This window comes from Cetorhinus maximus, chromosome 2 (genome assembly GCF_964194155.1).
Source record: "Cetorhinus maximus chromosome 2, sCetMax3.hap1.1, whole genome shotgun sequence".
NCBI lineage: Eukaryota > Metazoa > Chordata > Chondrichthyes > Lamniformes > Cetorhinidae > Cetorhinus > Cetorhinus maximus.
Window position 1 is genome coordinate 206,209,229 of NC_135880.1, and position 25,410 is coordinate 206,234,638.

Below are 25,410 nucleotides of genomic sequence, written 5' to 3' on the forward strand. Positions count from 1 at the left end.
GTGATCAAAAAAATGCCCATATGTAGAAACACTATCCTGCACGTGAGTGAGTGGATACCATCCAATAGACTGTACAACTTTGCATGTCTAATCCCATTCCCCTTCCTCCCCCACATTGTGTCAGAGATTGGGTAGGTTGTTTGATTAGCAAAGCCTGAATCTATACTCACTACACTCAAATGTTATAGATTAAACATACTGCATCCATCAGCAGATCGTCATAAGCACTAGATGTGAGTCATGGCTCAGTTGGTCGCACTCTCACCTCTGAGGCAGAAGGTTGTAGATTCAACTCCCTCTCCAGGAATTGAGCACAAAAATCTAGGCTGACTCTCCAGAGAAGTACAGATGGAGTGCTGCACTGCCGGAGATGGTGGTTTCTTGCATAAAAAGTTAAACTGAGGCTCTGTCTGCCCTCTCAGCTGGATGTAAAATATTCCATGGCATGACTTTGTAGAAGAGCAAGGGAGTTGTACCCTGTGTCCTGGGCAATTAATTATCCCTCAATCGACATCACAAAAAGAGATCATCTGATCATTATCACATTGCTGTATGTGGGAGCTTGATGTGTGAAATTGGCTACTGCATTTCTTACAGGAACTACATTTAAGAGGTACTTCATGGTTGTAAAGAGCTTTAGCTGATCATGAGGCTGTGAAAGGTGTTATATGAATGCAAGTCTTTCTTTATTGATGGATCAAGAACATTGGGCTTCAGTTTTCTCTACCTATAACAGCCTGTTTATGGTCATTAGGAGAACAGAAAGGGGCAGAAACTATAATGTCAGATTCTCCAATCGGTTTGTGCTTGTGCCTGAGGTATTCCTCGTGTGGCTGAAAACATGTGGAAATATTTAAATTGTAAGTAAACACTGAGGGTTGGCTTCCTAATGGATTAATAGGATACATAGCACAGAGAGAGGCCACTGGGCCCAACCACTTAATACCAGTGTTTATGCTCCATTTGAGCCTCCTCCCATCTTTTCTCATCTAAATCTATCATCATAACCATCTGTCCCCTCCACTCTTAAATGCTTGTCCAATTTCCCCTTAAATACATTTATATTATTCACTTCAAGCACTTCCTGCGTGATCTACATTCTTTCCGCTCTTTGAGTAAAGAAGTTTCTTCTGAATTCCCTATTGGATTTCTTGATGATTATATTGATGGCCTCTGGTTATGCTCTTCCCCACAAGAGGAAACATTCTCTCTGCAACAGTTCCAGCAAAATGTTTCATAATTTTAAAGACCTCTATTGCACCCCTCGGCCTTCTTTTTTTCAAGAGAAAGGAGACCCAGCCTGTTATTCCTTTCTTGATATGTAACCAGAACGAAAAAAGAGTAAAAACTGGGAAATAAGAATACTGGTCTGAACTGGTCTTGTATACATTAAAATGGAACACCAGTAAAAACTGGGAAACAAGAGTACTGGTCTGAACTGTTTTTTCCCTTCTGGTATCATCTTTGTAAATCTTCTCTGCACCCTTTCCAATGCCTCAATATTTTTTATATAACATAGCGACCACACTGCATGCAGGAACTGCGGTATAACCAAGGTTCAATACAAGTTTAGCATAACTTCCCCGCTTTTCAATTCTAACGCTCTAGAAGTAAAGCCTCTGCTTGGTTTTTTTTTAACGGTCTTGCTGACCTCTGGCACAACTGTTAAAGATCGGTATGTTTGTCTTTTGTCAAGAAGGTATAATAATGTCTATAATGCTATTGGAAATTATTTTAAATAGAGGTTAGTGGTGTGTGTGTGTATGTCTTAATTGGATTAAAGCCAGTTGGTCGAGAGGCTTTGATGTATAGAAGAGAAGTGAGTTTGAAATGGTAATTAGGTAAACATTGGGAAATAGAAGGTGAGGTGTAAAGGGGGCAATTTGCATTTTTAAATAGACCATTCAAAAGAGCGGGTGAAATATTACACCTAACCAGGTGAGGCACAGAATAAAAACAATTTATTTTTTTTGAAGCTTACTAGTAAAGTGGGTGTTATGAAAGCGTTTTATTGTTAGAAGATTTGAAGTAAAAAAAACCAGGGCAGCATTTTCCTGTCTGCGAGCATGGGGCCGGGCCCACTTATCGACAGGTAAAATGACATGTGGTGACGTCGGGCGGGCGTCCCGACGTCACCACGTGTCATTTAGATTTTCAGTTCAGTGGGCATGCAGCCGACTTGGCTGCGCACCCGCCGAACTGTCAAAGGGCCCTTAAGGTCTGTTAAAAACGAATTAAAACAATTAAATGAGATGCCCGTCCAACCTAAAGGTTGGCAGGCAGGTGAAGAGTTCAGATGGCCTTCGCATATCTCATGGAACCTCATCCATGGGCAGGATGAGGTTTCGTGAAATGTTTTAAAAAATCAGTAAAATTTTTTCCAAAATTTCATGAACACGTGACACTGTCACATGAGGGAACATGTTTCAAAAGTTTAACAATCCTTTATTTAAAAGTTTAACACTGAAACAAGTCTCCCTGAGGCACCTCCGCGCCTCAGGGGGATCTCTGCACTCTTTCGCGTGCGTGGCGAAAGAGCGCATGGAACCATTCAGGGAATCCCCACTCACCCGCACAGGGAGCCCACCCACGTAAACTGGCACCGCGGACCTGATCGGGGGGCACCAATCGGGTTCGCGCTCACCCCCACCCGACACTGCACAACCCCCCCAACAGGGGAAATTTCTGGTCCTAGTGACAATGAGGATTTGCATTCAAAGAGGAAAATATGTATGAAGGAAGAGAAGGCTGTTGGCAATAGGAGGAGGGATTCTAAGATCTAAAGCCTCCAGCCTACAAGGCTCAAGGCAGTCTGCAAGAACTCAGAGCTGAAAGAAACTCATTTTTGAATGCAACTGTCCAGGGTAAGCTTTGCCTGGGGTCTGTTTAAATATACGTGTTTTACTATTGCCTTGCCAGGGGTCTAACTGAGAGTCAGGTTAACTAGGGGATTTTTGTAGTTAATATAGTAGTAAATTTGTTGACATATGTAGTGCTTACAATCTTTCTTATATTAATAAATGTTTAATTTAGTTTTATAAATAAAACCTCTTGAGACTTGGTGGTCTGATTCTTACTGAATTCAAAGCCTGCATCTTGAAAAATACAAATTGCAAAAATGGGTTATGACAGTTGTTTCAAGTTTTACTCTGGGATTTGAACAACTCCACCTTTACCATCGGCTGTGTCATAATACTGAGATCCTTTGTTCCTCTACCACCTAGGCTTGTGCCTTCCAAGTAATAAGTGACCTTTCTATTTTTCCTGTCAAAAGCTACTACCCTCATTTACCTGTGTTCAACTTCATTTGCCAATTATTCATCCATTTTGCAAGTTTATTAATGTCCTCCTGTAACGTGTTACAGTCCTCCTCAGTTTTGACACCCAACTCAAGTTGGTTGAAGAAATGGAAGCAGAAGGACAAGGAGCAAAACTGGGACTATTGCCTCCCTCAGCAGACAGCTGTGGGTTTTGTTCTATTTTCTGCCACTTCAAGCAGATTACCATATATTGGGTCCAATTTCTGATCTAGCCAGTGACTTTTCAATTATTGGCTGAATTGCCACACCACCGCCAAAGATTGCCAAAATTAAATTTGTTGTGACCCCAGTAAACAATCACTGATTGGACATACCACTTTTTAGAATATGGGCACCAATAAGTATTGGGCAGCTATGGGTAAATACTTGTTCTTCGTACAGTGCCGATTATTGGCTGTGTTTATTTCTACCCTCCCTATCAAAGGTGACTGCCATTTACTGGGTGCAATACAACACCAACAGAATTTCTTAAATTAGATCTATTCCAACCCTCCCCCAGTAGACTGTCTTGGATTGACCATGTCAGAATCCAAATTTTTTTTTTGTTTTGGTCAAATGAACTTGACACCAATTTCTATTTTGGCTTTGTGCATAACAGTCATCTCTGGCTTGTGTCAGCAAGATGTGCCTACGCAGTTCCAAAGCAGCTTACAATTAGATTGCAAGTGAATAATATAACAGCTTGCCTTACTAGCAACCTGGCGACTTATTGAAACCCAGTGTAATAATCAATCAAAAGAACAGGTCACACTTAAAGTTAAGCTCAATCTAGTTCTGTAATAAACCTGGAGTAAAAAGCTAGTATCAATAATAGTGACCACGAGACCACCGGATTGTCATAGAAGTCCATCTGGTTCACTAATGTCCTTTAGATTAAGAACATCTACTGCATTTACCTGGAATATTGTGACTCCAGTCCCACAGCAATGTGGTTGACACTTAACTCCCTCTAAACCTAGCAAGCCACTCAGCTGTATCAAACCGCTATGCAAAAATCTAATAAGAATAAAACCAGAAGGACTACACTGACCTCGGCACCAGAATCACTGCCCAGTAGATCCTGCAAAGGCCTCCTCATTAACATCTGGGGGCTTGTGGCAAAATTGGGAGAGCTGTCCACAGGCAGCTTGGTTTTTGTGACAAAGCAAAAGTATCATGGTCACAGAATCACAGAATCTCACAGTGCAGAAGAGGCCCTCCGGCCCATCGAGTCTGCACCGACACATGAGAAACACCTGACCTGCCTACCTAATCCCATTTACCAGCACTTGGCCCATAGCCTTGAATGTTAATGACATGCCAAGTACTCATCCAGGTGCTTTTTAAAGGATGGGAGGCAACCTGCCTCCACCACCTTCCCAGGCAGTGCTTTCCAGACCATAACCACCCTCTGGTTAAAAAGGTTTTTCCTCACATCTCCCCTAAGCTTCCTGCCCCTCACCTTGAACTTGTGTCCCCTCGTGACTGACCTGTCAACTAAGGGGAACAGCTGCTCCCTATCCACCTTGTACACCTCGATCAGGTCGCCCCTCAGTCTTCTCTGCTCCAACTAAAACAACCCAAGTCTATCCAACCTCTCTTCATAACTTAAATGTTTCATCCCAGGCAACATCCTGGTGAATCTCCTTTGCACCCTCTCCAGTGCAATCACATCTTTCCTATAATGTGGCGACCAGAACTGCACACAGTACTCCAGCTGTGGCCTCACCAAGGTTCTATACAACTCCAACATGACCTCCCTACTTTTGTAATTTATGCCTCGATTGATAAAGGTAAGTGTCCCAAATGCCTTTTTCACCACCCCAATAACATGCCCCTCCGCCTTCAGATCTATGGACACACACGCCATGGTTTGTTCCTCAGAACTTCCTAGTGTCATGCCGTTCATTGAATACTTCCTTGTCAAATTACTCCTTCCAAAGTGTATCACCTCACACTTTTCTGCCATTTATCTGCTCATTTGACCATCCTGTCTACATCTTTCTGTAGCCCAAGACACTCAACCTCACTGTTAACCACCCGGTCAATCTTTGTGTCACCCGAAAATTTACTAATCCTACCCCCCACATAGTCATCTATGTCGTTTATATAAATGATGAATAATAGGGGACTCAGCACAGTCCTTACCTGGTGCCATCCACAATTTACCAACTTTATTACATTTCGCAAGTTGCCAGGGAGGCACTTGGATTACCAATTCATACCATAATCCACCCATCGGCTATCATTCCTAACTAGTGTATTAGGGAGGAGAGGCAAATTGGAAATCCCACTGTTTTACTGAATGTTGCTCAGGGATTGATACTCTTTGCATAAATGTGAAACTCCTTTGAAATTCACAAATATGGTGCCTTATTATCCCAACTCGCACAACATCTGGCAAGCATTTCAATTATTTTAAGCAATTTAGTGATTTTTGAAAAATTATAATGTTGATTGCATTATGCACTTGTTTTGAAAGAAGCGCTAATAATATTTTTTTTCAAGAGTTTATAATTAACTTATTGGCATCGTGACAAACCACTTTCAACATGCATAGATTAAGAAATAAGGGCCCAGCATGGAAAAGAACACAAGATGCGATACATCACTTGCTATCTTTTAGACATAGAACATGAGCAAAATGCCATGCAAAATTAAGCGGCTGTTGTTTATCTGTACCAATGAAGAACAACCTAGAAGTGAAACATTTCATTTAATGATTCTTGATGAAAAGGAGATGGATTGGCCTAGAGTCTCCAGGAATTGAAGATCAGTCTTCTGGATACTAGTGTGTGCTGTCCTGAAGAAAAATCATAGGGGTTGGTTTAAAAAAAAAAATTCTTTGAACATTTCTTTTTATCAGATATAAAAAATATGGAAAAAGTGCTGTTTGGCTGCCAGGCAAGCATCATCCTTCTGGATAATGAGTCTTTTTGCTTTCCAATTGGCGTAGGATAGCAGTGCGTCACAAGGATGGATGTGTTGGCCAACGAATCGCTGGAGACTGGGTGCAAGTCATGTGATGACATCTCCAGGAATACATTTAATCATTGTTGATAACCCTAGCTATACCAGGTCAAAAAATTAAAGTAAATTTAACTTTAAATTTATCTGATTACACTGCTCATCACAGTACAAAAAGGGGATTTAATGCAGAAGAATTGGTGTCAATCTGTTGAATACTGTCCTTGATAGCTGGTTCGATACAGTGTTAGCTTCCAATAAAGTGATCCCCGTGCTCCCATATGAATTCAGAGACTTAGACAACCTACGGCAGCACCTCAAAGCACTTGAGAAGTGCCACCCACGGTGCCTTCACATGATCCTCCAAATCTTGTGGCAAGAGAGACGGTCCAACAGCAGCGTCCTCTCCCAAGCCAACTTGTGCAGCATTGAGGTGCAAATCGCGCAAATCCAGCTCCACTGAACAGGTCGTTTAATGTCTGACACCAGACTCCTGAAGCAAATGCTCTAGTTGGAACTCGGTTGTGGCATGAGACTCCCAGGAGGACAGCGGAAAAGCTTTAGGCATGTCCTTAAAGCGTCCCTGAAGAGGTCACACATATATGTCAGCTCATTGGAGACCCTGGCTTGTGGCCGACCAAAATGGAGAAAGCTCACTTGCGAAGGCACCGTACACATCAAAAGATGCCATCGGGACCTGCAGAGCTGAAGTCAAGACGTCAGAGGAAGCGTGCAAGCTTCCAATCTACCGATCTACCCAACCCTTCAAGCACCACCTGCTCCGCATGTGGCAGAGTCTGCAGATTACACATTAGACCTATCAGCCATATCTCAGAACCTACTGAACCGGGGTGGAAGCAAGTCATCCTCCATCCTGAAGCACCACCTAAGAGAAGAGAATGAGCAGCTTCTGTTAATCACAGCCCATTCAAAGCGGATATATGAAATGTCCCATGTGAATGGCATCTTTAAATCTTTTGTGTTGGAGGGACTGATTAAGAGTTTTGTCTGGGGATCAAGGTCCTGCTTAGGTCTGTGAGGAGACAAGTCCTATGATTCTTTGTAATTTTTATGTTGGAGTTCTGTAGCTTCTAACTGTGAGCTCACATTTTCAGTATGTGGTCAATCTGTACACAGGCAGTCAGAGGTTCTTTGGCAGTATTGTTCTAGCAAAAAGTATTCTCTGTTCAACATCAGAGCCTGAATTTTTCAGATGGTGTGGTCTCGCTTCCTGCCATCCAAAGAGTCAATGAGCATTAAGTGGTTACAGGCAGGAGTTCCGCCCCTCACATGGGAGGAAGTCCCGCCTCGGAGAGCTGCTGGCCAATCACCAATAAGAGTTGCAGTGGACGGAAGAGGAAGCCACTTGAGACTAAGTCTGGGCACTGGAGGCCCAGATAAGATTAAAGGGTCCCAGGGCGGGGAGGGTAGGGAAGGTGTAGAGGGGCACGAAGTGGGTGATCGGGGTCACGGGGGGAAAGGTCAGGGGGGGAGGGTTGGGGGTGGGAGAGATGTTCGGAGCCAACCAGGCCTTAAGTGAGGGGTGCCCAACTTCAGGAGGGGCCTTCTGATAGAGGCGCACCCCCTCCCCCACTTCCCATCCGAGGTCTAAGTCTGTTGATTTTTGGGCTTACCCCACACAAGGTCAATCTTCCCACCAGCCTAAAGATTGAGGCAGGGCAGGAAATGGCCCTCAAGTGGCCAATAATTGGCCAATTAAGGGCGTCAATTGGGACAAGGACAGGTTTCCCGTCTGAGACCTTGCCCACCCCAGGGTAAAATTGCTGCAAGATCAGGGCAAGCGGGAACCTGGAGGGAATCCCGTTCCTTCAACTTCACACTCCTGTCCCCCCACCTAAAAACCCGCTGGCGGGGCAGCATATAATTCAGGCCTATACCTTTCTATATCTATCTCAATAGTGGGTGGGTAAAGGCATAAACTGATTCACTGGCTCTGTGAGGTCCACTTACTGGAGTTTTTCATGATGCTGAGGGCAAAGGAAATATCTAATATGAAATCCTAAAAATATAACAATTGTTTTCAGTGCTTGAAGACATGTTGAAAATACGGTTCCAGTAGCAATAAGTGAACAAATTTTTGAAATGGAAACTGTGGAAGAAATTGCCACATGGTCAGCTCAGAGAGGAATGGCAGTCCAGCCTCCAGTTCCTGAGTGTCTCCTTTATATCCAGAAAGGGCTTGAGATGACCCCAATAAGTTCTGACTGGTGACTGGTGCCTGACAGTGTCATTGTTGGTTGAACAACACAGTTTACAGATTCACTACTAAATCCACCTGCTTAGATAACTGTTGAATATTATGCTACAAAAGGACTGGGGGTAATTTTGTCATTGAGTGATAGTGTCAAACAGGCAAAGACCAGTAGCTGTTAAATTTAGCACAGATTTTCATAATTGACTCGCTCCAACTAATTTGAATGTACATAAATGTGTTGTGGCCCAACTGGAACAGAATACATTCTATCTCATAATGTTCTCAGTCAGTTATACTTGTAAATTCCTTCTTTAAGCTTCCCACAGTTCAGCACACATCATCACAAGACTTAAATGGCATTTGCAGTTCAGTAATGGTTACATTGGCTTCTTTACGTTGTTTCAATAGCGGTGTAGAGCTGCAAGTGAACAGAATATTAGAGTCTGAAGTCCAAGACTTCAGTGGACATGAAAGCCATGCAGCATTTTCAATACTTATTCAGGAAAGACAAAGTGGTTGATCAAGATAACTGTGTGCATAACAACAAGTAAGTGCAAGTTGAATCCCTATGCCTTCCCCTCCAATCCCTCCCCGCAAAGGTCACACTCACACTGGACTGTCAAGTAAGATGAGGCTGAAGGAGAACGCCCAAGGCTGTTACTAGGTACGCAGGTGTACTTTCCAGCATCCTCAGGCTTGACTCGGAAGATGATCAAAGTGCCATCAATCAAAATCCGCACCCTCAGCTTCAGATCACTGTTAGAGACAAAAACAGGAACATGTTAGAAGAGGTGGAGTTCAAAGGGCCTGGTGATACAATGAGAATTTATATTCAAAGAGAAGTGCTGGGTATAACCTGAGAGGGTTTTGCATGCACAATGCAGAGGCATGTAACAATCAAAGCAGCTGTAAGCCTACAACTATCTGCAAAGGAACCAAACTGAAAGGAACCTCATATTGAATTCGTAAGGTGAAAATGCTTTGCCTGGTGTCTGGTTAAGTCTATTGGTTATTGTTGCCTTAGTGGAGATTAATTTGGGAATTTGTTAAAAAGTTATGATAGTAGTAATTTGTAGCCATGTGTATATGTTTAATGTGTTGTAAAGTAATAAATGTCTCATGCAGTTTGATATAAAAACCTCTCGAGAACTGGTGATCTTATTCCTGAATTTAGAATTGCAACTCAAAACATACCAATTGAAAATATAGGTTCTGACAGTTGTTTAAAGTTTCCCTTGAGGATTTTAAATAACTCAGCCTCTAAAAACTGCTGTGTCGTAACACAATGTTCACTAGAAACATCTGTAACCTACATAAACATGCCACTTCTCTTCTACTAAAGGAGATGAGTGGCCTAGTGGGGGTGTTGGTACTAACAAAAGAGGCAGCTAGTCTGGAATATATTGAAGAGTTTTGGAAGATATTCCAGGTGTTATAAATGTGGGGAAGACTTGATGGACCCTGGTCTTTAACTGCCCATCATTTTGTATGTTTGCACTTTCTCAAGTAACCATGAACAGCAGAGTACATTCCAACCTCCAGACTGGATTATAAACTATAACACACACCATGGTATCTATCATATTTAATATGCTAAAATTATTCAAAGTTTAGTTCTTTTGTGGTCATCAAAACTCAGTAAGTTAATGAGTGGAAATGGAGTATTTTACCACTTTGGAACACCCTGAGAGTATGAAGTGTACCCAGATCAAGTCTACAGCATGGGCCAGACACAAGTAAAGGTCTGTCTGCTCAACACTAACAAAGTGCCTTTGCCACAACTGCAGAAGAGCACTTCTGACTCCACCAATGGGACACTTGCATTTTTTGTGCTGTACCAGCTATCATTTCAGCTAGCCTTCTGAATTCTGTATGAATTTGTATTAAATTATGGGCAGGTTTGTACTAGAAGTGCTTACCCTCTAGGAAATGATTTTAACTGCCTTATACTCACTTATCACAAGGCCATTATGACAGTCACTAAAGATAAAACTGTCGTACTGAAGTGATAAGCACAGTCTGCAACACGTTTCCTTGACAGCAGATCAGTCAGAGTCAGGCAGATTGGATAATCTGCCATGCCAAATTTTCAGAAATTATACTGATGAATTGGAGATGATACTGAGACCAAATGATGAATAAGATACCATATTGATGAATTAGAAATGCTACTGATAGGTCAGACACAAAATACTGATGAGTTTAGAATCCCTTTTTATTACTAAAAGCTGAATGCAAGATGGGGCACATTGAAGTAGGTTTACAATTGCTGTCAGGAGTCAAACTGGTGTTGTGGACTGGTGATCTGCTACAGAGCCTGCCTAATTTTCATACCATTGGAATTAATGGAAATAAAAATCCTGTGGCTTTTATAATACGTACTCGGTCCACAGTGTGAATTTTACCCCAACAGCAAGTTGAACATCTACTTCATTATTTCAAACAGCAAAAATTAAGTTAAAAAATACAAATGAATTCAAGGACATGGACAAAATGTATTCAATTAAAATCTAATTCACAACCTTCATCAAGCCTCCATAATCCATAACTGAATTCAAACAATGACTGAAACCTTGGTTTGGTGACCTCACTGAGCTGGGCAGCCCTGTCCTATTCGACTCTGATCCAGCCAGATGCATTTGAGCAGCTTAAATTTAATTAAACAGACACGAAATGTGCAGCTGAATGAGGACCAGAACTACATTTCAGTTTAATGTTGGCCAACCAATAAGATGTAGTGTTGCTGACCACTCTGGAAATAGTATTCAGATCTTTTTTAAAATGGGGAACTCATGTTGTTCAATAGTACTTGTTAGAATGGTTTACTTCTTTGTGTTTTGACCCCAGTAAGGATGAAACCCCAATTTACAATGCATTACATAGTATCAGAGAGAACGTTCAGCACAAAAACAGGCAATTTGGCCCATGTTATGATGCAGCAGGTGATGTGTGCCAGGTGGATCAAATCCACGACGGAAACTTGATCGCGCTATCACAACGGTTTTGCAATTTGTATTTATTTTGAGATGCATGCCCTGAATTGAGAAGTAATCAGTTCACCAAGACTTCAGAGGTTTATTTTAAAAACTAAATTAAACATTTATTAACAAAAGAAAATATTTTAAACACACACATAGGTCTACAAATTACTACTATGATAACTTCCAAAACCCCTAATTAATCTATTTCCAGCTACACCCCCGTTAAGACAACCATCAAAAAAAATAGATTTTAGACAGATCCAACAAGTTTAACACAATACCCTGGATAGTGGAGTTCAAAGTGGCTTTTCCCAGCTTCAGTTTCTGTAGACAGCAGCCTTAATGCACAAATACTGGAGGCTTCTCACACTTCTGGTAGATCTTGCAATGCCTTCCCCTCCTGATACATAACCTCAATCTGCTTTATACATGTAAATTCCATTGTCCATGTGTCTTTGGAACTTTACCTTTCTCATAAAATAAATCTTTTCATGTTACCACTATATTGTCAAGAACCCTTGAGACAAATAAACACATTCCTTAACTTGCTTGTCTGGCTATTTGTAAACAGACTGAGATCCCTTTGAAAATCAAATCCCCCTTTCCATCTAAAAATGCAAATTCCCATTACACTTTACATGCTAAGACCCCAACCATGTTTACTCATTAACATATTAAAGACACTTCTACACCTTACTTCTTTTGATAACTTCAACTTGCAGTCTGCTTGGCTACAAGATGTAATAAAATCACACACACAGAAACTATCCAAACCCCACTATTACCCTTCTTTTACAATACATCACATTAATATTATCAGTATTATTATACTTTCAAGACAGCCCAATAGATTTATGGTGGAGTTTATGTTCCACATGAGCCTTCTCTCAACCCTCTTCATCTAACCCCATCAACATAACCTTCTATTCCTTTCTCCCTTATGTGCTTATCCAGCTTCCCCTTGAATGCTTCTACACTATTCAGCTCAGCTACTCCTTATGGTAGCCAGTGTCACATTCTAACTACTCTCTATGTCAAGAAGTTTCTCCTGAATTCCCCAATTCCCTAAAGGATGTTGCTTTCCTTTGTTTAGTGCCTAACAACCTGCAATCTAAGGCTCTGGATATTACTTGAGATCATACTATCTATGGAGGCTATATATTCCCACACAGTTAACCTGGAAAAGTTCTTGGAATTAATTTTCCTTCTCTCTTGAACATAAATAAAATTGGCCTCACCAGTTCTTGAGATTCATCGTCATGAAATGATGGCAGTGGCAGACATTTCCCAAACATTATCTTAGCATTTATCCCTTAGTTACATTTGGCATATATATTGATCAGATTTGCCGTTAACTATGTAACTCTTGAACTACCATGGGGAGGATTTTTCCCTCGTCGGGTGGGCACGGCAGAGTTGGGCGGGGCGGTCGCGAAGCTGACTGCCGCCCGCGATCGGGGTCAGACCGCGGTTTCAATCTGACAGGCCAATTAAGGCCCACCCAGCGTGAAACGCCTGTGGCAGCGCTGCCTGTGTGTGTGGGGAAAGGGGGGGAGGAGGGCGAGCACGCAAATGCGTGGGTGTGCGCTGGAAAAGCTCCCTGAGGTACAGAGCTGCCTCAGGGAGATGAAGGATTTAGGACATTAGAAATAAAGACTTCTAAAATGTTATAAAACATGTCCTCTCGTGACTCTGTCACATGAGCAGGGACATGTTATTGATGAAACGTTTTAATTTTTATTTAATTTTTAAAGCTGCTGGAAGCCTCATCCCGCCCGTGGATGAGGTTCCCTAAAAAGTGCAAAGGCCGCTTGGCCTTTTCGCATGCCCGCCCGCCAACCGTAACTGGACGGGCAGCGAAAAATTTCATTCAATTACCTTTTTAATGGCCTTAATAGGCCTTTTAATTGTCGGTGGGCGCGTTGTTGACCCCTGCATGTGCCCACCGATCGAAATATCGCACGTCATTTTACGCTCGGTTGGGTCTGCCCAACGAGTGTTATATTCTGGCCCATATGTAGAGTAAAGGGTTAACTCTAAGAATAGCTACTGAACATGTGCATAAGGAGCTCCGTCACAGTGATGTCACTGGCTGAGAGAAGCTGACTGAGAAGCATTTCAGAGGGTAGTTCTAGCTATGTCTTGACATTATATAACCTTTATAAATAGTTAGGATGTAAATAAAGGTCTTTGAACAAAAGACCATTGCCTCCAGCAAGATCTCCTCTAGATTAAGAAACCAATGAATCCGCAGATAAACCCACAATAATGGATCATACCTCTCTGAATGTTTGAACTTTATTTATTACTAAAATCTCAATTCAACATGGATTGCAGTTTTCAAGAAATGTAAAAATAAAAAAAAAACATTCAAGGAAGTATAATTTTCTCACTTTAACTTCTGTAAAATTAAATGAAATGTATTAACCCATCGCGCAATGTATTAAATTGCCACTATCTCATTAGCACACAGTGTAAAGGCACTCACAGGGGCCAAGAATTGATTTAACTGTGCCACAGCTGAATTTGGCAATAACCAAGGAGAGTCATGTGTAAATTGTAGGATAAGTTGAAGGATTGATTGCTTGGTGTTGTAATAATATGATATGTGCATGTCTTTAAATACATCATTGCTATTAGATTCCATGAACCATTTACTGACCTGTATGAATAAAATCAATTACGGTCAAAAGTTCCTTTTTGCTGATTCCAGCTACAGATCAAAATGTTTTCTTTCCAAAGCTTTCAGATAACTATTTGCTGTACTATCAGCTGGGAGTTTCTTTGCATAGAGCTTGGCCAAAGGTAGTTAAGTTAAAATTTTAAATCTGTTCTCCTGGTACATTGGGTAATGGTGCCACATGTGCAAGCTGCTTTCTGGAACCCCGTCCCAGTGATCGTTCATTATGTGTACGGCCGAATAGTGATAGTAAGAATGTTCATTAAACACATGAGTCAAGGTGAGCCTGATCCAGTTCGCATTCAATGTCCAAACATACATTTTCCGGAAAAGGCTGAGTGAATGCTATCAGGAGCAGGTAACATTGTAAATGCTTTCCTTCCAAGCCTAAACATCTGACAACCAATTGTAGTATTGAAACTGTTGTCCTACCCAAGATCAGCCTGAGAATCAAACTCAGGGACTTATGCTTTATTTCACTCAGTACCACACCAGGCTGTGCATTTGCCCACGAAGCCGCAGGGAAGTGACAATGGGCAGAATTTTTCAGTCGGCGTGTGGGGGGCGGGCCCAACACGCCGACGCATAAAATGACGCGCGACGACGTCGGGCGTGCGTCCCGACATCATCGCGCTGAATTGCGATGTTTCGTTCAGCGGGCACGAGCTGGAGTTGGTTGAGCGCCTGCCGATATGTAAGTGGCCTATTAAGGATCTAATTAAGGCTATTGTAATCGCTGGCCGTCCAACCTTTAGGTTGGCGGGCAGGCGAAAAGGCCAAGCGGGCCTTCGCCCGAATGGGATGAGGTTTCCTAAAGCTTTTATTAAATAAATTTTTAAAAACTCGTAAAAACAAAAACATGTCCCATCCTCATGTGACACAGTCACATGCGCAAAAGAGAGCTGGCTCCATCTCCCCCTCCTTCCCCCGCCTGCACAGAGCGCTACCGGTCGGGTCTTATGCTGGGCGGGCCTTAATTGGCCCGCCCATGTAAAATGGCGGCACGGAGCCGATCGCGGGCGGCAATCCACTCCGCAACTGTCCCCTCCCACTCCTGCCGAGCCTGCCCGCCGCCTGGAAAATTCAGGCCCATGTTTTATACAGATTTTTCATTAATTTAATGCTTGACCATGAGAACTGCTAGGCTCTGGCTAATTGAATTGCAGTTAAAATCTTAATAGCAAACTTATCCTACAGACAAGACAAATTTGTTACAAAACCACCAATATTCTTTCTCTTGCAACACTGGCTACTTTTTGAAATTGACAGCCTTGTAATATATATCAGCCTTAGCAGTTCCTGGAAATCAACTACAAATATTTCTTCATAAACCTATGACACCACAGCCATTATTCTCTTTTGTGACTGTAACAGCACATCAACTCCACAGATTCATCATTTGCCCGTGTTTGCTGCCAGCAGAAAATGGGCTAAAAAGAGGATACATCCCATATAGCGGAATACACATTCTAATGAAAGAATGGAGTGATTTCAAAACAGTGATCTCATGCCAGGGTTCACATGCTAAATATTATTCATGGCACTTTCATTCTCACAGGTTATTGCATCAAGTGATGCTTACAACAATAATAGCATGCGTTTGTATAGCACCCTTAATGTGCTAAGATGTCCCAACTTGCTTTACTGGAGTGTTTTCAAACTAAATTTGGCACCGAACCACAAGAGGAGATATTAAGGCATATGATAAAAAGCTTGGTCAAAGAAGTAGATTTTAAGGAGTGTTTTAAAGAGGATGAGAGATGTAGATAGGCGAAGAGGTTTAGAGCGGGAATTCCAGTGTTTAGGTGCTATGCAGCTGAAAGCACGGTTGCCAATGGTGGAGAGATTAAAGCAGGGGATGTGAAAGAGGCCAGAATTGGAGGAGTGCAGAAATCTTGCAGTTTTGTAGGGTTGGAGGAAGTTACAAAGATGGTGAGGGGTGAGGCCAAGCAGGGCAGATATACAAGATAATGGAGAGGCAGATGAATTGCAGACATACTTGGTGTCTTGTGTTGACAGGAATGTTGTGACTCAGCTGTCACTCATGATCACATTATGCACAACTGTAGTTACATCATATTGGACAGTGAATTCCTCAGTACATCATTTCTCATTAAACTTATAGTAATAATTCTATGATTGTTAACCATTCAGCATGAACATACCTTTGAAAAAGAGCTCACTGGCAACTGCACAATAGCCATTGTTCACTAAAAGCAGCGCCAGATTAAATAAAACCAATATTTTTACAATATAAACATGTGGAGTGCTTTCTAGGTAGCGACTGAATCTCAGTGCTCAGTCAATAGTTAAATCCTGACCCCTTTTGTAGTTTAGACCTGCAGGATCCCTTGATTTGATAATTGCCTTGCACTGAGATCTAAGCCATTAGTCCGTACAGAAGCACTATAGATTGTCCTGTTAGAGATCGAGACATCTTTTGACTTGGGACTATTCCTGCTTTTTGTCCCCCGACTGTATCAACATTATGTAGCTTTATTGCATTTTATTATGATTCCCAATAGAAGCAAAACGGATTCTCATATTAGAGAGTTGCACATAATTTCTGGCACACGATAGAGCTCTCACTGGTACTTTCCACTGGCACAACATTGCACAGTTCCACCACGCCAAAGGATTCAAACATTAACCAAGCTGTGGCACATAAACAGGCAATCTCAGTGTGAAATTATTTGCATCTTCTTCTACTCTATCCAGCTGAAATTGGACTGAACATTGCTGCAGTCCAACAGTAGTCAGTGCAAAAAATGCAGGATGCCAGCACTGACTTACCATCACCGACATTAAACACACACAAGGCCTTTAAGAGAAAAAAATCAAACTGCTATAAAAATTGGGATCAGACTGTTGATTTCCTTCTATCATTAAATCTGATTTTTTATGTTGTACAAGTGACTGTTTAAGTTCAATATTGTGTAAAAATGCATGGAAAAGCGTGCAACTTATAGCCTACATTTTGTAATCACTCTGCACATTTTTCCAACATTCTTTGGCACAGCTTGTTGTCAATTCAATACCCTGTAGCATTTCTCCTCCCAAGAGTCAGACATAAACTGACAATGACTATTGGGTCCAAAAACAGAAACAGAAATACCTGGAAAAACTCAGCAGGTCTGGCAGCATCGGCGGAGAAGAGTACAGTTGACGTTTTGAGTCCTCATGACCCTTCAACAGAACTGTTCCACAAATAGGAATGAAGGAAATCACCAGATAATCTGTTTTAGATGTTGGTTGAATGATGAATTATGGCTAGCACAGTGGAAGAACTCAATTGCACTTCTTCCAATAGTGCGGTGGGATCTTTTATGTGCACCAAAGAGGGCAGATGGGGCTTCAGTTTAATGCCTTTAGGAAAGACAACACTGTCAACTTTGCAGCACTCCCGCAGTACGTGTTAGCTTAGAATAAATGCTCAAATCTCAGGAATGAAACTTGAATTCTCAGCCTTCTGATTCAGAGGAGGGAACACTGAGCCAAGGCTGACAACCAGAATGAAGAGAACAAAATACACTCCTTTTGCTGTTTTCTGACAATGTGAAGCAGTGTTTTTGAACTTCTCGTATTACTTCAGGATTTGGTTTAATCATTTCCAGATAAATGTGATGAAAATTTCCTGTCCTCTTTACCAGCTGTTGTAATCCTAAAAGAAGTTATTTGGCCAACTCCAGTTCCTAAAAGACAGACGTTGGCATAAATTTGTTCTTAATTTGGGACTAATTGTCACTAAGCCTTTATAGAATTCAGAAAGCTGATAAAGATCTATCATACAGGAAACACAATGCTCCCCTCTCTAATGAGATCTTTGTAAAGCACAGAAACTCTGTCCAACTAGAATGACTTTCCACTGAAAGTACAGCTATACAGGCTTTCTATAGTTACCAGTGAACTTATAAATGACTCACTAAGATTAACTGGCGTGTACAAGATTTCGGAACAATTTAGTTTGCAATTTGATTTGACAATTACTTTCATTCTCTTTTCTACCCCTCACCACCTCAGCCATCATGATCTGTGTGGATGTGTCAGGCACAAAGAGGGGGACGTTGGTATACTCAAAAGAGCCTAAGAATTGCTTGAAAGGATGAAGGTCTATGTAGTTTGTCTTTTACTATCCTGATAGTCACATGATATAAGGATAATGAAGTTGTTGCCTAATCATACCTATCTATCTCTATCAATTAGTTGACAACAGCCACAGGCATTAGATAAGGAAACCTCAGTGGTGGAAAGTTCTGGGAACCAGAAATCCAAAGCCATTTGTTCCACCCAATCATGTACTCCTAAACCTTTGATGATGCCACTCTGTCGTTTGTTCGCTAGGAAATGTGTGGGAACAATCCAGGCATTCATTCTCCAATATTGCCTCTTTCCTATTGCTCCTAATGTCAAAATGATTGCACGGCTGGGACTGAGAGATCATCTTGCGAGGGATAATGGGTGAAAGCCATCAGTCCACTGTTCTCTATTAAAGCAGATTGATGCTGCAGTGACTGTTCCACCATACAGCTCAAATGCATATCGCATCTTGCCACACATTACTGAACTAAGAAACACTACATCCTGTTCAGAAAGAAGTCAAACATTCCATTTTTCATCCTGCACATATCCAAAATCTATAAAAATGGTGATCAAAGTAATGCTGATCTTTGCACCATACTCAAATAGAACATAGCATTATCATTCAAGGCAGCTCAAAAATTCCTTATCCCAAACCTATTGGAGACAATAGCTGCATGTTTGTACCCAAATTAAATATATGCAGTGAACCCCTATTGTGTTACTTCTTGTGTTATTATAGAAGGAGTTTGCCATATTTCTCACTGAGGAGATGAATACTGAAACTGCAGAATCATCAGAGATGTAAATAAAGCATCAATGGAAGTTATTATTCAAAAGGAGACAAGTCATTGAAGATAAAAACAAAAAACTGCGGATGCTAGAAATCCAAAACAAAAACAGAAATACCTGGAAAAACTCAGCAGGTCTGGCAGCATCGGCGGAGAAGAACAAAGTTGACGTTTCGAGTCCTCATGACCCTTCAACAGAACTAAGTAAAAATAGGAGAGGGGTGAAATATAAGCTGGTATAAGGTGGGGGGGGTGGGGGGAGAAGTTGGGGGGGGTGGTTGTAAGGACAAGCAAGCAGTGATAGGAGCAGATAACCAAAAGGTGTCACAGACAAAAGAACAAAGAGGTGTTGAAGGTGGTGATATTATCTAAAAGAACGTGCTAATTAAGAATGGATAGCAGGACAAGCAAGGTACGGATAGCTCTAGTGGGGGTGGGGTGAAATAGGACTAAAAGGGGCATAAAAGGTATAGATTTAAAAATAATGGAAATAAGTGGGAAAAGAAAAATCTATATAAATTATTGGAAAAAACAAAAGGGAGGGGGAACAAACGGAAAAGGGGGGTGGGGATGGAGGAGGGAGTTCAAGATCTAAAGTTGTTGAACTCAATATTCAGTCCGGAAGGCTGTAAAGTGCCTAGTCGGAAGATGAGGTGCTGTTCCTCCAGTTTGCGTTGAGCTTCACTGGAACAATGCAGCAAGCCAAGGACAGACATGAGGCCAAGAGAGCAGGGTGGAGTGTTAAAATGGCAAGCGACAGGGAGGTCTGGGTCATTCTTGCGGACAGACCGAAGGTGTTCTGCAAAGCGGTCGCCCAGTCTGCGTTTTGGTCTCTCCAATGTAGAGGAAACCGCATTGGGAGCAACGAATGCAGTAGACTAAGTTGGGGGAAATGCAAGTGAAATGCTGCTTCACTTGAAAGGAGTGTTTGGGCCCTTGGACGATGAGGAGAGAGGAAGTGAAGGAAGGAGTGCAGCCTGTTCCTGCCCCACGGAACTCATTTCTCGTTATCTTGACTCCCTTCTCTCTCCCCTTGTCCAGTCCCTTCCCACCTACATCCGTGATTCCTCTGACACCTTACGTCACATCAACAATTTCCAGTTCCCTGGCCCTAACCGCCTCCTCTTCACCATGGACGTCCAATCCCACTACACCTCCATCCCCCACCAGGATGGTCTGAGGGCTCTTAGCTTCTACCTCGAACAGAGGCCTGAACAATCCCCATCCACCACTACTCTCCTCCGTCTGGCTGAACTTGTTCTCACACTGAACAATTTCTCCTTTAACTCCTCTCACTTCCTCCAAATAAAAGGTGTGGGCTATGGGTAACCGCATGGGCCCCAGCTATGCCTATCTTTTTATGGGGTATGTGGAACATTCCTTGTTCCAGTCCTACTGCGGCCCCCTCCCACAACTCTTTCTCCGGTACATCGATGATTACTTCGGTGCTGCTTCATGCTCTCGTCGGGACCTGGAAAAATTTATTAATTTTGCTTCTAATCTCCACCCCTCCATCATTTTCACATGGTCCATCTCTGACACTTCCCTTCCCTTCCTTGACCTCTCTGTCTCAATTTCTGGTGATAGACTGTCCACCAATATCCATTACAAGCCTACCGACTCCCACAGCTACCTTGACTACAGCTCCTCATACCCAGCTTCCTGTAAAGACTCCATCCCATTCTCTCAGTTCCTTCGCCTCCGTCGCATCTGTTCTGATGACGCTACCTTCAAAAACAGTTCCTCTGACATGTCCTCCTTCTTCCTTAACCGAGGTTTTCCATCCACGGTAGTTGACAGGGCCCTCAACCGTGTCTGGCCCATCTCCCGCGCATCCGCCCTCACGCCTTCTCCTCCCTCCCAGAAACATGATAGGGCCCCCCTTGTCTTCACTTATCACCCCACCAGCCTCCGCATTCAAAGGATCATCCTCCGCCATTTCCGCCAACTCCAGCATGATGCCACCACCAAACACATCTTCCCTTCACCCTCCCCAGCGGCATTCCGTAGGGATCGTTCCCTCCGTGACACCCTGGTCCACTCCTCCATCACCCCCTACTCCTCAACCCCCACCTATGGCACCTCCCCATGCATACGCAAAATATGCAACACCTGCCCCTTCACTTCCTCTCTCCTCACCGTCCAAGGGCCCAAACACTCCTTTCAAGTGAAGCACCATTTCACTTGCATTTCCCCCAACTTAGTCTACTGCATTCGTTGCTCCCAATGCGGTTTCCTCTACATTGGAGAGACCAAATGCAGACTGGGCGACTGCTTTGCAGAACACCTTCGGTCTGTCCGCAAGAATGACCCAGACCTCCCTGTTGCTTGCCCACATGTCTGTCCTTGGCTTGCTGCATTGTTCCAGTGAAGCTCAAGCAAACTGGAGGAACAGCACCTCATCTTCCAACTCGGCACTTTACAGTCTTCCGGACTGAATGTTGAGTTCAACAACTTTAGATCTTGAACTCCCTCCTCCATCCCCACCCCCCTTTTCCGTTTCTTCCCCCTCCCTTTTGCTTTTTTCCAATAATTTATATAGATTTTTCTTTTCCCACTTATTTCCATTATTTTTAAATCTATACCTTTTATGCCCCTTTTAGTCTTATTTCACCCCAACCCCACTAGAGCTATCCGTACCTTGCTTATCCTGCTATCCATTCTTAATTAGCACATTCTTTTAGATAATATCACCACCTTCAACACCTCTTTGTTCTTTTGTCTGTGACATCTTTTGATTATCTGCTCCTATCACTGCTTACTTGTCCCTACAACCAGCACCCCGCCCCCCCCACTTCTCCCCCCATCCCCCCACCTTAAACCAGCTTATATTTCACCCCTCTCCTATTTTTACTTAGTTCTTTTGAAGGGTCATGAGGACTCGAAACGTCAACTTTGTTCTTCTCCGCCGAAGCTGCCAGACCTGCTGAGTTTTTCCAGGTATTTCTGTTTTTGTTCAAGTCATTGAAGAGGTTACTGAAACCCAAGGTGGGCAAGTCACCATGGTTTGACTGTTCAGAACTAAGGATCCTGAGGGAAGCTAGATAGTGCAAACTCTGACTAAAATTGTCCACAATTCTCTAGAAATGGAAATTGTGCTTGAGGGCTGGAAATTGACAATTGCGACATCCCTTTTTTGAAAAAGAGGTAACGATAAGGAGTAAATTATTTCAGTTGTCAGTAGATTATCAGTCTATAATACAAAATTAAATTACTGAGCACTCAGAGTTACATGAGTTAATCAGCGCCAGTCAGCATAAATTGCTGAAGAACAGGTTGTGCTTGAGCAGCTTTGTAGAATTATTTGAAGTAACAGAGAAGCAGTTAAGCGAAATGCAGTGAACTGGTTTATATGGATTTTCAAAAATACTTAATAAGATACTACATCGGAAACTTATGATGAAGATAATGGCATTTTGAATTAAAGGAATATAGCCATATGGATAGAAATGGTTTCAAGGGAAGAAAGGAAAATGGAAGTTTCTCGGACTGAATAAATAGGGTCACGGTTTAAAGAAAAGGGGTCACTCATTTAAGACAGAGATGAGAAGAATTTTTTTTCTCTCAGAAGGTCGTGAGTCTTTGGAACTCTCCCTCAAAAGGCAGTGGAAGCAGAGTCATTGAATATTTTTCATCAGAGCTAGATAGATTCTTGATTAACAGGGGGGTGAAAGGTTATTGGGGGTTGTGGGAGGTTACAATCAGATCGGCCAGGATCTTATTGAATGGTGGCTCAGGCTTGAAGGGCCAGATGGCCTACTCCTGCTCCTAGTTCATATGTTTGTATGTTCGTATGTATGTGTGTGTTGTGTCCTCTGTCTTGAAGCTGCTCTTTTTTGTTACATGCAAAAGTTTTCAGGACTTAGAAAGTGAGAGAACAATATCAAATTTGCTGATTACACCAAGTTGGTTTACTGGTTAGACAGACGCACATGTGGCAGATGCAGTTCAATGTCAAAAAAATGTGAAGTAATACATTTTGGAATTAAGAACAGAACTATAAGAAGTATAAGAAGTATACTTTAAATGGTAAGATTTTCAAGGAATTCCTGGTTTAGCATCTTGAGGCATAGAATACAGAAACAAGAATGAAATATTGAACTCGCATAAGATCTTAGGCAACAGTATGAGTATTATGCACAGTTATGAAAGCTATTTTACAGGTGGGATATAAAGAATAGCAAAGCAAAGAAAATATGCAGCAAAGATGTACTAGCATTCTAACAAAGTTGAGGGATGACAGTTAACAAGAGAGAAGTTTAGGCTTTTCCATTGCATCCAATAGCTGGTGACCTCATAAAAGCCCTGAAAGACAAGGTATAATACAGTAAACAGTTACTGATCATTTTCTCTCATCAACTAGTGCTAATAATAGGGCACAAAGTTAAGACAATCACAAAAACATGAGAGGCTAGAAAAGGATTAGAATGTGCGGCTACGCCACGGACCGTTGATGAAGTAATGTTCATAAATTATGTTGCAAGTGAATTAGATAATAGCTTGAAAAAGAGGAGTATCAAAAGGAATGACCAAAATAGTGGGATTAGACAGGAACTCCTTTGGAGGAAAAGCAATAGCATGAGGTGATAAACCAAATGGCCTGCCTCCGAGCTGTAACATTCTATGATTCAGTGAAATGAGACAAGTAGCCAGTTCAAGTTCAGTTATAGGAAACAGACACAGTTTTGATATGCAGCAGACATGAAACTGATGGAGCACTTCAACAACCGGCTTCATTCCTGTGACTGCTGAACTGGAATGAATACACTTCTATAAAGCATAATTAAGAAACATGATTAGCGTACTGATAAAGATGATGTTTTTTATGGCCAAAGACTCTAATGTCCATTGATCACTTAATTCCAACTGAAGTGTTATTTCCTTCTGTTCTGTGGTCATTAAAAAAAAAATCAAGATAAAGTTTTATGATAAATGGTTTCATTATCAAAATTGAGCTGACTAATTTTAATTTATTCCAATATTTCTGTGAATTAAGAAATCTACCTGGGTTCTTTGCAATCTTTTAATTCTATTTTATAACATCTGGCTTCTAGGCACTAGCAGAAACCAATTCTGTCAAATGATGCAAAAGAAAGGTTGCCTTTAATTCATAACAAAACTAAAAATACCTGGAAAAACTCAGCAGGTCTGGAGGCATTTGCGGAGAGGAATACAGTTAACGTTTCGAGTCCGTATGACTCTTCAACGGAACTAAGTAAAAATGGAAAAGAGGTGAAATATAAGCTGGTTTAAGGGGGGTGGGCTGGGGGGGGAGGGTTGGGGCGGTGGTGGGACAGAGTCATACGGACTCGAAACGTTAACTGTGTTCCTCTCCGCAGATGCTGCCAGACCTGCTGAGTTTTTCCAGGTATTTTTATTTTTGTTTTGGATTTCCAGCATCCGCAGTTTTTTGCTTTTATTTTTGCTTTTGCCTTTAATTCATGGTGGTCATTCTATATTTAAAGGAAGGAAGTCCCACAGAATTAAAGGTTTGTGGAAGAGGTTTTGGTGAAACAATTTATCTAGCTGATTAACTTTAAGGAGTGTGATAGCAATTTAACTGATACAGTCCCGGGTAACAATTGAAGCCTGTGGGATATCCTATCCAATTAGTGACGGTACATATTTTGAGCCAGATGGCATTGATGAGGTTTAAAATCTATACTGGCTATGCCATAAGAAACCATCAGTAGCTCTACGCTACAGCTGCAAGCCAGGAATTATTCCAAATTTACAGCTCTCCCTCATTTATATTTATTGCGCGCACAATACACAATTTTTCACTGCACCAGGAGACGTTAACACTGCCTCAAGCTTCACTTGAATCTTTGCTCTACTCCAGCCCCACAGGGTATCACTCACCACATCACAGGGACTGTAATACAAAGCACTCTGACATTAACTCGAGTAGGTGCACAAGATACTGCCAGCGGATCAAATTCAATTTCAAACAGATGGGCTTGAATTTTTTTTCTGGCAAATTTTGTGCTTCCCTAACTGACATTTATTAGCAAATGCAGACTTATTGCACTGCACTCCAAGACTTGGGGGACTTTAAAGTCAGGGACAGCACAGGCTGATTTTGCAGACAATAAAGCACTCCTTATTCTGCCTTCAAATATGTGCCTTACATACGAATGGCATTATCCACTGTTGTCAGTGTGACTTCATCAATCTTACATGCTGGCAATTTTTGTGGCATCTCTGGGGCCAATTTTCACCCCACTAAATAGCTGTTTACAGGGAAGCCATGGCCACAAAATGGGGTGGGCTGACTGACCGCCTCATTAACATTGATAACATTGACTGCCACCATTTTCAAAGGGCCTTTCTTTAGATGGCTGGAGCACCTGCTTCTTTTAGCTGATAGGCTTCATTGTTATGTAAACTGGGATCCTAT

At 42.0% G+C, this 25,410-nt stretch overlaps 1 protein-coding gene across 1 annotated transcript in view; it reads right to left on the reverse strand.

The window, feature by feature from the left end:
- Nucleotides 1-25,410, reverse strand: part of igsf9bb (immunoglobulin superfamily, member 9Bb) — a 676,902-nt gene that overhangs the window by 125,347 nt on the left and 526,145 nt on the right. The window contains exon 7 of the mRNA XM_078531919.1: nt 9,092-9,237. Coding sequence (XP_078388045.1) covers nt 9,092-9,237 — 146 coding nt within the window. The remainder of the gene's footprint in view (nt 1-9,091; nt 9,238-25,410) is intronic.